At 40.8% G+C, this 14799-nt stretch overlaps 1 protein-coding gene across 30 annotated transcripts in view; it reads right to left on the reverse strand.

Moving 5' to 3' along the window:
- KCNMA1 (potassium calcium-activated channel subfamily M alpha 1) overlaps positions 1–14799 on the reverse strand; it is a 752676-nt gene that overhangs the window by 327664 nt on the left and 410213 nt on the right. For 11 of the 30 annotated variants that reach the window (XM_070470892.1, XM_070470891.1, XM_070470896.1 and 8 more), the window contains exon 4: positions 4274–4297. The exons of the other annotated variants lie outside the window; for them this stretch is intronic. In XM_070470892.1, the coding sequence (XP_070326993.1) occupies positions 4274–4297 (24 nt within the window). The remainder of the gene's footprint in view (positions 1–4273; positions 4298–14799) is intronic. 30 annotated transcript variants of the gene reach the window in all.

Raw genomic sequence — 14799 nt, forward strand, 5'->3', positions numbered from 1 at the left:
GTTGGACTCTCAAAATGATGTCCAAGACAACCTACCCACTAATGCTTGTTTTCTGCAGTTTATTTACAGACTACAATTATTTCAATCACAGTTGTTACCAGGGTGGAATTACTATTTGTATTTGCCAGAAACTTTTATGCAATAAATCAGAGTTAAGCTACTGTGTTAAACAGAGTCTTGCCAAATGAACACTGCTTCAGTTTTCGCCAAGCTGTCTGAGCAGGCTGACCGAATGATTCTTACTCCCTTGCTTCTCTACCTCCACTGACTTGAGTCAGCTCCTCTGCACTGAACTCTTATTTTTCTAGTAGAGGGACGTGATGGAGTACATAATTGAAACAGCCCTTGATGCACAGACACTCACACACAGATACTACAAAACAGAGCTCTTCAAGGGCCGGGTCAGTGACCCACGCACAGGTGTGGGGTGGTACCCGTGGATGGACACACGCTCGTGCACATATCCCCAGCCTTCCAGCACCATGGCTGCTCTCTACCCAACTCCAACTTCACTCTGGGACCATCCATCACACCAGACAGCCTGGACGAGGTGATCAGAAATGGGAAGAAGAAAGAGGGGAAAAGAAGCCCCAGGTCTGAAACGAGAAGAAAGAATTCAGACATAGTGCCTGGCATAGGGGAAAGGGAATGGGCAGTAGTACCCCTGACTCCTGGAGCCCTATTCCGCTCAGGTCTACAAAAGCTTAGACTTGAGGAAGGAAAAATCAAGCAGTCATCCCACCACTGCCTTCTGCCTCCAATGCCTTTTTTTATTTCTGGATGTTAAACGTTTCAACATGTTTTAAGAGGCCCATAAACAATCATTTCTAACTAGTAATAACCAGTCATCAGCTTTGAGACACCGGGGAGCAGTTGTCTGGTGTGCCTGCTTCTTAAAGAGAGAGCAAGATTGAAGAATAGCCTGGGATAGTCTTGAGGCACTTCAGCCTCAAAGTTGCCCACAGAAGCAGCTCTCCGGATTGCCAAAAGTCTCTTAGAAAAAGCATGAGCTCTCTATTTAAAAAGCTGGCTCATCAGGGCAAGGTTGAGCAGGTGGGTTGGGACTTACACAGTACAACAGGTTTTCAATTCATCGTGGAATCTCTTTGGGCTGTTATTGAATATAGATGTCAAAATTCTTCTCTCTGACCCTTCTTCTTATACTTGTCTTAGACTCTTCTAGGCACTTCTTGGTCACTCATTTGTCTCCTACTTATTCAGCTTATGCCATATGCTTTCATCCCTGTCTTCCTCCCTGACATAATCATGATGCACCTGGACAGCCTGACCTTGGCAATGCCTCCTTGCTATGGGTCTACCTGCCAGGATTAGGGTGGGGAAGCCTGTGCTGGGTACCTGCCTGGCAGTCTCACCTGACACATATAATAAGGATGCATGAGACAGCTCCCTTTCCTATTCTCTTTGACAAAATCTAATATTCTATCAGCAGCCTAAAAGACCTACCACAGTTTCAACCCTGCTATTCACCCCAGCCACATCGGGACCCAAGCAGAGTGGCGAGCATGCCCCTCAGTGGTCCCATGCAAAGGGCTACCCTGATGAAGAATGCCAACACTGAGGGTCTCCCTGGCATGGACTGTTGGAGGCCCAAGGCCTTTTGGGGGATAATAATGAGAAAAAATAATTATTTAAAGAAACAGCTGCCCCCTTTGCTTGCAACTTGACTTTGAAGAATAGAAAACACTGTCACATAACATATATCCTCAACACCAGGACCCTGCCATTTGTTAAAAGCTACATACAAATTTTAAGTGATGCCAAAGGATGATGGTAGCTTTGTTTCTGATATCCTGAGTTTTATTTTTTTTCCCTTTCATTTGTTTTTTGGTGTTTGATTTTTAAGAAGACACAGAGAAAGACCTGGTACAAGTCTTTCTGACATCTGGCATACAGAACAATTATACCTTTATTACAAGGAAATAAAATAGCTGTGTCTTAGCTCTGTCTTTGGCTGACAGCTGAGGCATGAAAGTTTCGCAAGTATTCCTATTTAGGAATTTTGTTGAGAGCCCAGCAGCCTCACAGCCAAAAAGCAGAGTCTGAGATGTTGCCGATTAGAAGGCTTGAGTCTGCTGAGTACAAAGCAAGAACAGTCATTCCTTAGGAATGTCATAAAGTGACCTGGGCCATGGAGACCAATGTCTCCATAGAATATCAAGTTGCCTTAGAAACAAATCATCATCACTAACAAGGAAAATGGTAACTTATTAAATCCTATGATTTTATAACCGTGTCTTCAAGTATACACTCTTTCATACTATCCTTAACTACTTCATGAAAACAAATTATCTCTTAGAATATTTCTTTTCCTTCATTTAGTTTTCTTTCTTGCTTATTTCCAGTTAGCATTGGAAATCACTTATATGTCAAAATAGTCCTGCTCATGCCTCAGGAAAAAAAAAATAGCTCTATCATATCAATCAATGGTGTCCCCATGATTTTGGATCCAAATTTAGTAAAGAATATCATGAATGCCATGCTCTATCGGGTGAAGTTTCTTTTTCCTTCCTTCCTTCTGCAGGTCCTCTTTTCAACTATATTGCCACATCTTTGATTTTTCCTTGAGAACTGTTTTCCCATCACTGTAAAACCATCTCTGGGAAGGACTCAGGAAGACCCTGGAAATCTGATTCCTTATGATTTTCTCCTTTGTCTCCATGAATGGACCCACTTATCCTCACACTGTGTTGGGTTTCAGAAATTATTTCATTTTTATCCAGAAGCACTGTGGTTTCAGAGAAAGAGGAATCAGTCTCTTTGCTGAAGAATCTGAAAAGAAGGATCAGTTGTTTCATTTACAAAATCCCAGATAAAAGCCCTGGGCAAGTGAGAGCATTTCAACATGCTGGGGGCAGCATCACCTGCTCTGCACAGGTCTGTCTGCACAATAATGCCATCTAAGCTCCTTCCAGAAAGGGAAATGCCTCCATTCAAAGGACCTTTACACTGGTGACCAAAAGGACATGTTATGAAATTCTAAGCAAAGTCTATTTATATCGGGTGACTGGGATACATTTAATAAAACAGGAGAAAACAGAAGTATGGTAAGAGCTTCAATCTACCAAATCCCCCAGATATAAAGAACTCACGATTCATGAGGGAAAACTAAAAACAAGATACAAAGCCTTCAATTTTGTGTCATTATGACTGTTCAGTGCATAGTTTTAATCTAAGGGGTGCTGCCAAGCTAGTACTGCCAAGAATCTCTAGGAATTATTATTCTTACCCTAGGATTATTAGAAGTTTGCTAATGCCCACCTGTCATCCTACTCAATTTACAGCCATTGTAATCTAAAATGTCCCTATTTATATAAAATAACAAAAAAACTCTAGTAAGAAAACAGTTCCTGACAAGTATGCTTTATAAAAGTCCATTCTGAGAATAAAAGGGAGTAAAAAAGAGGAAATAAAACATGCTTTTTTAAAAAAAGAACACATTTAAAGAAAGCCCTAAGGCAAAAACATATTTCAAAGAGAGAAAATGATTGCAATTACTAATTAATAATGCAAATGCAATGTCAACATGCTTCACTGGCTATGATAGTCCTTTTTAATGCTACCAGTTCACATCTTTTAAAGTTGAATTAGTGGTATTCCTGTTAATACAATAATCTAAGAGAAAGATCCATGATCACATTCCCCAGGACATGTAGCTTAAGAGGTACTTTTTAAATTAGGTATATAAATTTAGATCTAAGCAAAAGATTAGATCTAAATGATTAGATCTAAGCAAAAGCAAATGAGGTAACAGTCTTCAGAAAGATGTGATAAGGTGCTGTAACTCTGGTCACTTTGGGCACATCCGTGCAGAGGTGGGCATCCGTAGGACTGTAGGTAAAATGCTATTTGGAAAAATGACTCTCACTTCTAAATTCTCTGTCGTTAACTTTTGCTCAGCCTATCCTTAAAAACAGAAGATTCATTTCTCTCTTTCCCAACTTTCTAGGCTTGATCTTTTAATGGGCTGAGTGGCCTTTGTGATATAACAGCAAACTGGGGGCTCTCAATGATAGGCAAAGAGAATCTTAGATCCTAGGATTTTAGTGTATCAGAATGTTCGCCACTTCGATTCCATGCACGTGCCCAGTGCTTACTACATTCAGGTCCAGGCCTGGCGGGGAAGCATGTGACATGCATGGGAAGTGCGGGGAAAGGATCTGGTTAACCTGGAGGCGACAACCGAAAAGGGTGAGGTTGCATCATGCAATGAAAATCACAGCTTGGCCTTAGCTGCCATGCAGAAAAGACCTACATCAAAGAGTCTGCAGTGCGGCTCCTGGGTAAGAGTCGATATGAGAGAGGTGAGTTACTTCAGCAATGAAAGACACAGGCAGAAAAATGTTCAAACCACTCTAAACAAAACACTGTACAGAGCACTGGCATTACACGTGAGGAGAGGCAGCTCTGGGGACAAGGAGGGGAGAGACGGAGGGGGGGAAGGTGAGGACAGAACTAGCTGTTACTCGGATGAGATGGTGTCCCTGGCCCACCCAATATATGCAGGTCTTTTTATAATGTATGTTGCATTGAACAAATAACTCAGTAGACTCTTTAACATCATCCATAATTGTCAATTCAATGCTTTGAAAATTCAGGAGAAGCAAGGCATCCATTAAATGAAGATACACACCATGATTTCCTGGGTTATGGTTCATTATAGAATCAGAGCTGAGCTGGTCAGATAAATACAGACGGTTAAGTGCCAACATCCTTAACATACTTGTTACAGAGTTCATGGTGACTCCCAGCGCGAAGCATGATACTGAAGGAACCCAACAGTTATGAAAACTCGGGTTGGTGCAAAGGTAGGTAACCCTATGCTAGTATGACCCCCAGAAGCCACCTATGAGTCTGAATTTAAACCCACTCCCGAGGAGAGCAATCTTCATCATCTCAGCATGCATAACCGGTCAGAAGTGAGTTCACCCCATGTATACCTTAACCATTTCACAGAACCTTAGTTACAGGTGAGATTTCCTAAAGGTGTTTCTATCAAAATCAGTTGAATAGCAAAAACAATAAAAACAGAAGTTTAAAGTTCTTTTTAAAGAAACAAAAATACTACTGACTCAGCAGGAGCCCATCATACCCTTCTCTGATATCCAGGCCACAGGTGACAGGAATGAACATAGACTGAGCACAAGTCAAAGGATGGTGCAATCTAGCCCCAACTCACACTTTCTCTCTCCTGGTCCTGACCAGAAATAGTAGTCCTCTTAAAATATTCTCCTGGACATATGAGCTCAACCTTCACCTTCCCTGCACCTGTGATTACAGCCATGAATGGGCAGGGCATGCTTTCAATCTCACATGCTGAGAGAGCTGGACATCTGCCAGGATCCCTGGAATGTGTGGATGGATGCCGGTAGAAACAAAATCCATTTTCCTCCCAGCACCTCTCCTCATGCCTCAAGCTATAGCTGTTTCCACTTGTTCACAATTTATTCCCTTTTATTGATTACAAACTTGAACATTTAAGTTGAATTTTTTCAAAAACACTACACTTTTGAACAATACTGTAATAGTCCGTACATTTATTTGGCAATTTTCTCTGAGGTTCTCCTGTGACCTGTACTCTGCTTGTTCCAGGGACACAGACTGATATTCTCTAAAGTAACTGCTACCCTGCTCTTAGCAGACACTCAGGAAATGCACCTGGGAAGGCATCGAAGTGGGGCAGTCCCCGGACCATGACCTCATTTCAAAAGATAATGTGATAGGTCTGTGTTCTTACTGTGAGTTTAGCTAATCATGTTTTCTTTTTCATAAGTCTGAGGGCAGAGGGTTCATTTTCTTCATGTTAGCATTTGTACTCCTGTCCTGGCTTCATGGAAACCCCAAATAAGAATGAATTTGGAACAAATGAAAATCCACCAGACAAGCATGATCACATGGTCACAACAGTATATAAACAAAACTAGACTGTTTCTGCTTCATCAGCTAAGAGTACTGAGTCCCCACAATCCCTCTACAACAAAGTTAAGTGAGCATCGAACATCCTGGGTAACTTCTAAAGGGAAAGTATACTATCAAAAGTGGTATTTTCCCTCTTGCTGTCTTGACTCAAATAAGAAAACTACACAGCCCCCTCCCCAGAATTAACATTCTTGAGCAAATTTCTGAGAAACCAACTAGAAAACCACAAGAGATAAGAGCTCCGACCCATGTTCCCAAGTATCTCCCCCAGCAACTCAGTATCTCTGCTTCACCTGCTCCTGCCCAAACCTGTGTTCCTGCCAAGAAGTAGTGATAACTGTGTGCATATTCATATGCACCCATCCACCTGTGGTATCAGATGAACATGACAATGTGAGAAAAACTTTTCCATAGATAGCAAGTTTCCATCTTGATCAACAGAAGTGACCAAGGTGTTATTTGGAGAGGCTAAAAAAAAGTGATTAAAAAAACACAACCCATATATACCGTATTCACAAGTAGTCAACTGAATTACAATAGTTTTTAGTGAGATTTTAAACCTCAATCTGTCATTTTGAAATAAGTACCATTTTAAAATTCAGTAATGTGACCTTATGAAAATGTTGGTATATATTTTTCAACTTATTGATCTTTTCTTCAAGATTGGCATTCTTCAAGTCTCACAGTGGCATTTTTTTGTACTGATGAAAGAATTCTGTATTCTTACTGGAGAGGTTAAAATATAAAAACATGCAATAAAATATCCAAACTATACAGAAAAAAAAATGCTTCTAAAAACCAGTAGAAAGCTAAAAAAGGTAGTATGTGAGTCAACAATATTGTGCCAATGTCAGTTTTCTGGTTTTAACAACACACTATGGCTATGTAACATATAGTACTCAATATATGGTACTCTCATTGGAGGAAATGTGCACAGTAACTTTGTACTGCTTTTTCAACTCCTTGAAACTATTTCAAAATCAAGTTATAATAGCAAAATAATCAGTTATTTTGGTTGCTTACATTTATCTTAGCCAGGTATCAAGCAGGCATTCTATTTATGGTGATAGGACCCTTAAAAAATATATGCAAACTGATTTCTTTAGAAGTCATTTATTTGGCACCTGTTATCTGTGTAGTAATGTGCTCAATTCCAAAAGATACAAAAGAGGTACAAGAGAAGCTTGCAATGCCAATCAGTATTAACTAGCTTCCTCCCTTTCTCAAAGGAATATTAATTGAGGCAGAGATGTTGTTTATCTACTATGCAAATATTCACAGACGATCCCTCAAGACAAAATCAACTCTCAATAAATATAGTTCACTAATGTGATAAGGAAACTCCTAGATTAACCAGCAGGAATCTCCTCAGGTAAGCAGATGTTGGGTGATGAGCTATGTTGAGTGATGTTGCTGATGTTATGATGATCCCCCTACTTAAAGCTGCTCCTGGACTAAGCTATCCTTTTGTTTGTTTTTTTCATTCTCATTTCCCTTCATGGAGCTCAATACGCCTCATACTAAGGAGCCAATAATTGAGACCTGCTTAATTATGGTACAAGGTGATATGAAGAGATCAGTTCAGTTCAGTCACTCAGTCCTGTCTGACTCTTTGTGACCCCATGGACTGCAGCATGCCCCACTTCCCTGTCCATTACCAGCTTCAGAGCTTGCTCAAACTCATGTCCATCGAGTCAGTGATGCCATCCAACCATCTCTTCCTCTGTCATCCCCTTCTCCTCGTGCCTTCAATCTTTCCCAGCACCAGGGTCTTTTCAAATGAGTCAGCTCTTCACATCAGGTGGCCAAAGTACTGGAGCTTCAGCTTCAGCATCAATCCTTCCAACAAATATTCAGGACTGATTTCCTTTAGGATTGACTGGTTGGATCTCCTTTCAGTCCAAGGGACTCTCAAGAGTCTTCTCCAACACCACAGTTCAAAAGCATCAATTCTTCAGTGTTCAGCTTTCTTTATAGTCCAACTCTCACATCCATACATGATTACTGGGAAAACCATAGCTTTGATTAGATGGACCTTTGTTGGCAAAGTAATGTCTCTGCTTTTTAATATGCTGTCTAGATTAGGCATAGCTTCTCTTCCAAGGAGCAAGTATCTTTTAATTTCATGGCTGCAATCACCAGCTGCAGCAATTTTGGAGCCCAAGAAAATAAAATCTGTCACTGTTTCCATGTTTTCCCCATCTATTTGCCATGAAGTGATGGGACTGGATGCCAAGATCTTCATTTTTTGAATGTTGAGTTTTAAGCCAGCTTTCAACTCCCCACTTTCACTTTCATCAAGAGGCTCTTTAGTTCCTCTTCACTTTGTGCCATAAGGGTGGTGTCATCTGTGTATCTGAGGTTGTTGATATTTCTTCTGGCAATCTTGATTCCAGCTTGTACTTCATCCAGCCCGGCATTTCACATGATGCACTCTACATATAAGTTAAATAAGTAGGGTGACAATATACAGCCTTGACATACTCCTTTCCTGATTTGGAACCAGTCTGTTGTTCCATATCTGGTTCTAACTGTTGCTTCTTGACCTGCATACAGACTTCTCAGGAAGCAGGCAAGGTGGTCTGATATTCCCATCTCTTGAAGAATTTTCCATAGTTTGCTGTGATCTACACAGTCAAAGGCTTTGGTGTAATCAATAAAGCAGAAGTAGATATTTTTCTAGAATTCTCTTGCTTTTTCTATGATCCATCAGATGTTGGCAATTTGATCTTCAGTTCCTCTGCCTTTTCTAAATTTAGCTTGAACATATAACAAAATCTATGAAGAAATACTTAGATTTAAAAAAATAACCTAAAATACTTTTAAGAATGAATTTATAGTTGTAGAATTATAAAATTCTAAATCACAATTTAGAAAGAGAGATATTTTGGAGTAAAGGTTTTTGCAGCATCCTCCAAGTCACCCAAGGGTAACTATCCACTCTATCTACCAAAATGATGTCCTAGGTAATTCTACTGGAAGTAAAGTCAAGCAAAGTAAGGCAATAAAGATAGATCCTTAAAATGCCAATGACTTTTCAAGAAATATGTCATCTGTTTTATCTTTCTAAGATGTTTTCCCTAAAACAAAAGAAAAATGGAGAAACGTGCAAAGAATAAAATCTCCTGGAACTGAAGCCTCACAAATGAATATCCAGGAAGAGCCAATTCAATCCTTCCTGAAATAGAAGATGTGGCCCTGCTGTTAACCTAACACTGTTATTACCTGTAGGTGGTTTGGGCTTATGAAGCGTCTGAAACTTCTATCTTCCCCTAGTTGTTTAAAAAACAAACAATCAGAACAGCTCAAGCTGGAAATAAATGAGTTATGCAAACCACTCCCTGAGGAGCCAGAAGCTCCTACTATGAAGAAGGTCCTATCTTAACTGTGTTATACATATTTTTTAAGAATTTCTTAACCAGTGGAAGACAGAAGATTCACAGAACTATCCAGCATCCATAAGAATGAATGTCAGCTAAGAAAGAATGGACTGGTGAAGTCAACTTTCTCTTTCACGCCTATGCTATTCGCTTGAAAACTCTTACTCAGTTACCTTGGAACACAGCTCAGTGGTTACCTCCTCCAGGAAGCTTTCTGTAATCCCTCCCTCACCAGCAAGGAGGTGAGCCATTTTCTGGGTTTCCCGTTATTCACGGGTGCTTTCACTGTAGCACTCCTAACTCACTCAGTGGTCATTTATTTGTTTTCTTATCTCTCTCCCTTCTTTACTATAGATCGTGAGTTCCCTAAGAGAGACTGTGGGGTCATTTTTTGTGTCTGTGTTCCTGCTAGCAGAGTGCCCAAGTAGGCACTCAACAAATGTTTAAGGAAGAGGAGAAGAATAGAACAACGAAATGGATGGATCTGGGGACAATTGATCACAACCCATTAGCACCAAGAGGAGTTGCCAAGCCTTCTAGAGAAATCCCAACCTCTCACTTGACTTTAAATGGGCCCAGGGTTCCCATATGGATTGAGAACTTAAATATGTGACAATAACTATTGTAGCCATGATATTTCTACAATGCCTAGTGGATGCAGTATCCTCAAAAGACTAATTTATGGGCTCCTTCCATGCCCCAGGAGAGTTACAGGTTATCTCCCCAAAGATGTACAAGGAGATTTTAAGTCTTAGGATGAGAATGGTCTTGGAGATGGCAAGGTTCACCACTCAGTGAGGCCAACTGACCCACCAGCTGTGAAAAGCCAGAGCTCCAAGTGGGTCACAGGAGATTTTGAATCCTACAATGGGAAGGATCTCCACTGGGGCATTTGATTTCTCTGTGTCACTTAGGCATCCCAAAATGAAATGCCTAATGCCAGATTAAACCTCATTTCTCTCAAACTAATGAATCGGTATTTCTCTCTTTATAGAAGGATTGTCTTCTGTCATAGGGAGGCCAGGATGGAAAGAATACATAAAGATGACTGGAGTCTCAATTCACTATTCTTCCTTTTCTTCACATGATGTCTATTTTTTGTGCTCTAGATTAAGAAGGTGATCCAAACTTGGCATTAGCATATTAGCAGCATAAAGTGAAAATCTAGAGATGTCAGTGCAGGTCACTCTGTCTGATCCACTTCTCTAGGAACCCAGTAAAGTGTTGAAGTAACAACAGACACAAATTAAAGATCTCCATAAAAACACAAAGCGTGGTGGAGCAGGAGGCGGGGTGGGAGAGGGAGGGGCAAGAGTTTAGATGAGAATTTGAACCCAAAGGGTGTGCTTGCAAACAGACTAGTCTTACTGGATATGCAACAACATGCTCTACCATTCAAGTATTGCTGAATACAATGCATTCTAAACTTTGAAAAATACAGTAACACTTAATACAGTCTTACATCGATGAAGATGGGGCCTATCACAGCTACTCCTCAATACTGCACATCTGGTAAAGGTCCACTTAGAGACTGTCTCTGAACCAAGTGTTCAAATCATTTAACACTGACTTCCCCTTTAATTTGTCCTCTCAAATCAGCATATATTTTGATGGACAGTTCGTTCTAGCCATGACTCTCCCTGAATAGTAAATGGATTTTAAAAAATCAGGATTATCTTCTAAAATTATGTGAGATTGACAAAAAAAAAAAAAAAACTTAAGCTGTCACTAGCTTCTGAAACATTGTGCTTTGTGTAAGCAATTCTAAAGACAATCTGTAGTTATGCATGAGCTAACAGTAGCAAAGATATGATATTCATTTATTATGAGTAGCAACAAAATTCTATGAATCAAAACACCACTTTGGTTCAGACAAAACCATGAACAGCATGATATCATAGTGCGAACAGAGCAAACACAATAAATGGATCCATTTAGTGAACCCATTTGCAAATGAGCGAGTTCCACCATAAAGAGGGAGAACACTAGTTTAATTTAAAGCTTAAAACCAATCCCATTAAGTACAAAATACTTCTCTGCATTGAAAAAAAAAAGTATGTATTTATGTGTATATGAGTGCTAAGGCCATTATATTAGAACAGCATCACCACTGTTTAAAACTGGAAAGGAAAAAAAAAAAAAAACCTTAATGTCATTGTGTCCTAACTCTGTTAATTCAATAAAAAGGATTTTTAGAATTATCAATCTGACATTAAATTCACTGCTTTTCAACTTGGTAGAGATGTTTTAAAACCCGGTGAATGGAGTTGTAAGGTTTCAATGAGTTAAAATGTGACAAGCACTTAGACAGTCACTGGAACCTAGTAAGCACTCATTAGTTCACTTCTGTTGAAGATGTTACATGTGAAGCCAGAAACCAAGCCTCCATCTGCCTTGGGTAGGTTTCGCTGCACACTGGACCGCCTCTGCTTCTGCGTTGTTTCCTACTCCACATATCACTTTCTCTTGCCCACTAAGATCCAATCATAAGCATCTTCTTTCTGTTTCTCCAAATCCCCATGTTTTTGTCCAGTCATTGAAATGCAAGCTCCATGAAAGCAGGAAACGTATTTGTTTTACTCATTGCTTCAGCAGAGCCCAAACAGAACCTTGAACATAATACATGGTAGGACTCAATAAACTTTGCTATATGAATAAACAAATAAATGGAGGTCCAAAGGAAGGAATTAAAGGACTGAAAAAAGGGAGGGAGGAAAGCAGGAAGTGAAGAAAAGAAGAGGAAAGTAAGAGCTAGGAAGAAAGAGGGAGAGGGGACTGAAGTCCTAGATCAACCTCAATAAGATTAAGTCTCTGGCTAATGATAGTGTTTCCCTTGTCACACCATGATTATTAGCATGAGATTGCTGCCACCTCCCTTCCCATGTATATATGACGTTTGTACCCACATCAAAGGATTTTCATCTCTCTTATTCCAACATAAGGAGTTTCTTGATAATTTAACAGTCTATAATATATGCACCTGGAAAGATGTTTGACATCTAATTTTTGACTTACACTTAACTATATACTTCCAGTCCCACTGGACGGCAAAACAGAACATATCCTTGTCAATTGCTTTCCTAGGTTATGTGAAGAAGAAATTGCCAGCCTGTCCCAGAGATCGTCTTGTTATGTTCATTAATCAAGGAGTGTCCCAAAATAAATTTGAACCCATCCATGCAAATCTCCCACACTTTGGAAGTATGATTACAATGATGAATTATCCAGGATTCCACAGATATTGGATATAAAAGGATGTATCATCTTGGATTTAAGAAAAAGAACTCTGGATTCAGACCAGGGGCTCACATTCTGATCCCAGTTAGTAACTGCGTGACCTCAACCAAGTTATTTAAATTTGGTGAGGCTCCCTTTCTTCATCAGTCAAACAGAGACCACCACAATAGTGCTACTGAATAATACAATGAGATCAGTTTGTCAAGGGCTTATTTTTGCACATAGTAAGTTCTCAATAAATACAGAAACCACTCACAGGCCTAAAGAGAGAATATAAGGACTAATGTCAGAATCCCTTAATGACAACGAGCTAAGTAGGTGCCCGACCCCCTGATTTTGGAGGGACTGATGTTGAAGCTGAAACTCCTATACTTTCGCCACCTATGCAAAGAACTGACTCATTGGAAAAGTCCCTGATGCTGGGAAAGATTGAAGGCTGGAGGAGAAGGAGACGACAGAGGATGAGATGGTTGGATGGCATCACCAACTCAACGGACATGAGTTTGAGTAAACTCCAGGAGTTGGTGATGGACAGGGAGGCCTGGCATGCTGCAGTCCATGGGGTCACAGAGAGTCGAACACGACTGAGTGACTGAACTGAACTGACTCCCTGATTATCTGATACGTATTGGCTGAAGGAATGGGTGCTCCCTTGTGACTGGCCATGGGGGGGGGGGGGGTCCTCTCTTCTTTTCTTTGTTGATACCTGTTAAGGTTGTGCTGTGCTTCTATGCTTGTCGGATACCTTTCTGCAGACTCTTCCCTTGAACTCATTATCCCAGAATTGCATACAACCGGTAGAAGCCTAGGTGGGGCAGTCTCTGTAAGACTCTGATGCTGACTCCTGCTCAAGCCTTTAGCCAGCAGCACAGTGCACTTTAATCTCTGCACTGGCATTTCTGGTTAGAAGAACAAACCAGGAGTGGCCAGGCCTGGGTCAAGAATCTAGAATGAAGATTATGACAGTTCGGCAAGTTGATTTGTGCAAACAGCTTATGTTTCTTTGGCTTTCATTTAGAAAACAGCTTTGGCTCCTTAATATCAGCACATCTTCCATTTCACACACTTAAGTTTCTGAGAGTGGAGGGTAGAACACTGCACTGCTGCAAACCTGCTGATCAGCACTGCCATAACCTTATTGGAGCTGGTGGATTTGGGGAGATGTAGAGGAGAGATTTGGGCTCCAAAGTTCGAGTATGACTCCATTCTCTTCATTTCCAACATAACTATACAGCCCTTTCCATAGCTGAGGGTTGAACTTACTTCCCTGGTGGATCAGACGGTAAAGAATCTGCTTGCAATGTGGGACACCCAGGTTCTATCTCTTGGTCAGGAAGATCCCCTGGAGAAGGGAATGGTAACCCACTCCAGTATTTATGCCTGGAGAATACCATGGACAGAAGAGCCTGGTGGGCTGCAGTCCATGGGGTTGCAAAGAATTGCACTAACACTAGAAACTAGAAAACCTCCATGCAGGAATGAATGGCCACCACAGTCACATAGAAAGTAAATCACATTTCTGGGATTATCTAGAAACCAAAGGACAGATGAATGTGTCTAGATTAAGGTCCCTTAGATTCCACTGTATATATGAAGGCTTCCATAGAAGAATCCACAAGAGAGGAGAATGCATGAATATGCCTTTGTTTAGATATAAATGCACATTTCCCTCCTCATTTGTGCTACTGTTAGCTATGCAGTTTGTTCATTTTTAATGCACAGGCAAGAGCTAACCCAGTTAGCTAACCCAGCTAACTGATCCCCCAATCTGACCCGCAATAGCATTAAGACTTATTTTTATAGCAGTGTCAACTACATGCACCGGCCATTATGTGTACGTTTGAAGTAATCCTCATCCTGTCAACCACTGTAAGATCCCAGAGCAGATGCTAAGCAAGCCTGGTGCTCAGTGGTTATGCAGTACTTAGCCAAGCCCAGCGGATAATTTTCCCTAAGTATATATGTGCTTAAATGGCACCTACCAATTATATCTCTTTGTTGGAGCACAAAGGCGGCAAGCCCACCTTCCCAGATGGGAGCAGTTCCCACCTCCACAAAGCACTCCTTGCCTCTCCTCTCTAGCAGCACCAGGGTAGCACTTTTCCTGGGCATAGGAGAAGCTGGGAACACTGACATTTATCACTGTTCTCTACTCTGGCTCTGAGACTTGAGCCAGAGAAAACTTACTTTCAGACATGGCCACTCCTCTGGAGTGTCTCCATAGAAAGCAAGCTGGTCCCATGTG

The sequence above is a fragment of the Odocoileus virginianus genome, chromosome 7, assembly GCF_023699985.2.
Source record: "Odocoileus virginianus isolate 20LAN1187 ecotype Illinois chromosome 7, Ovbor_1.2, whole genome shotgun sequence".
Taxonomy (NCBI): Eukaryota; Metazoa; Chordata; class Mammalia; order Artiodactyla; family Cervidae; genus Odocoileus; species Odocoileus virginianus.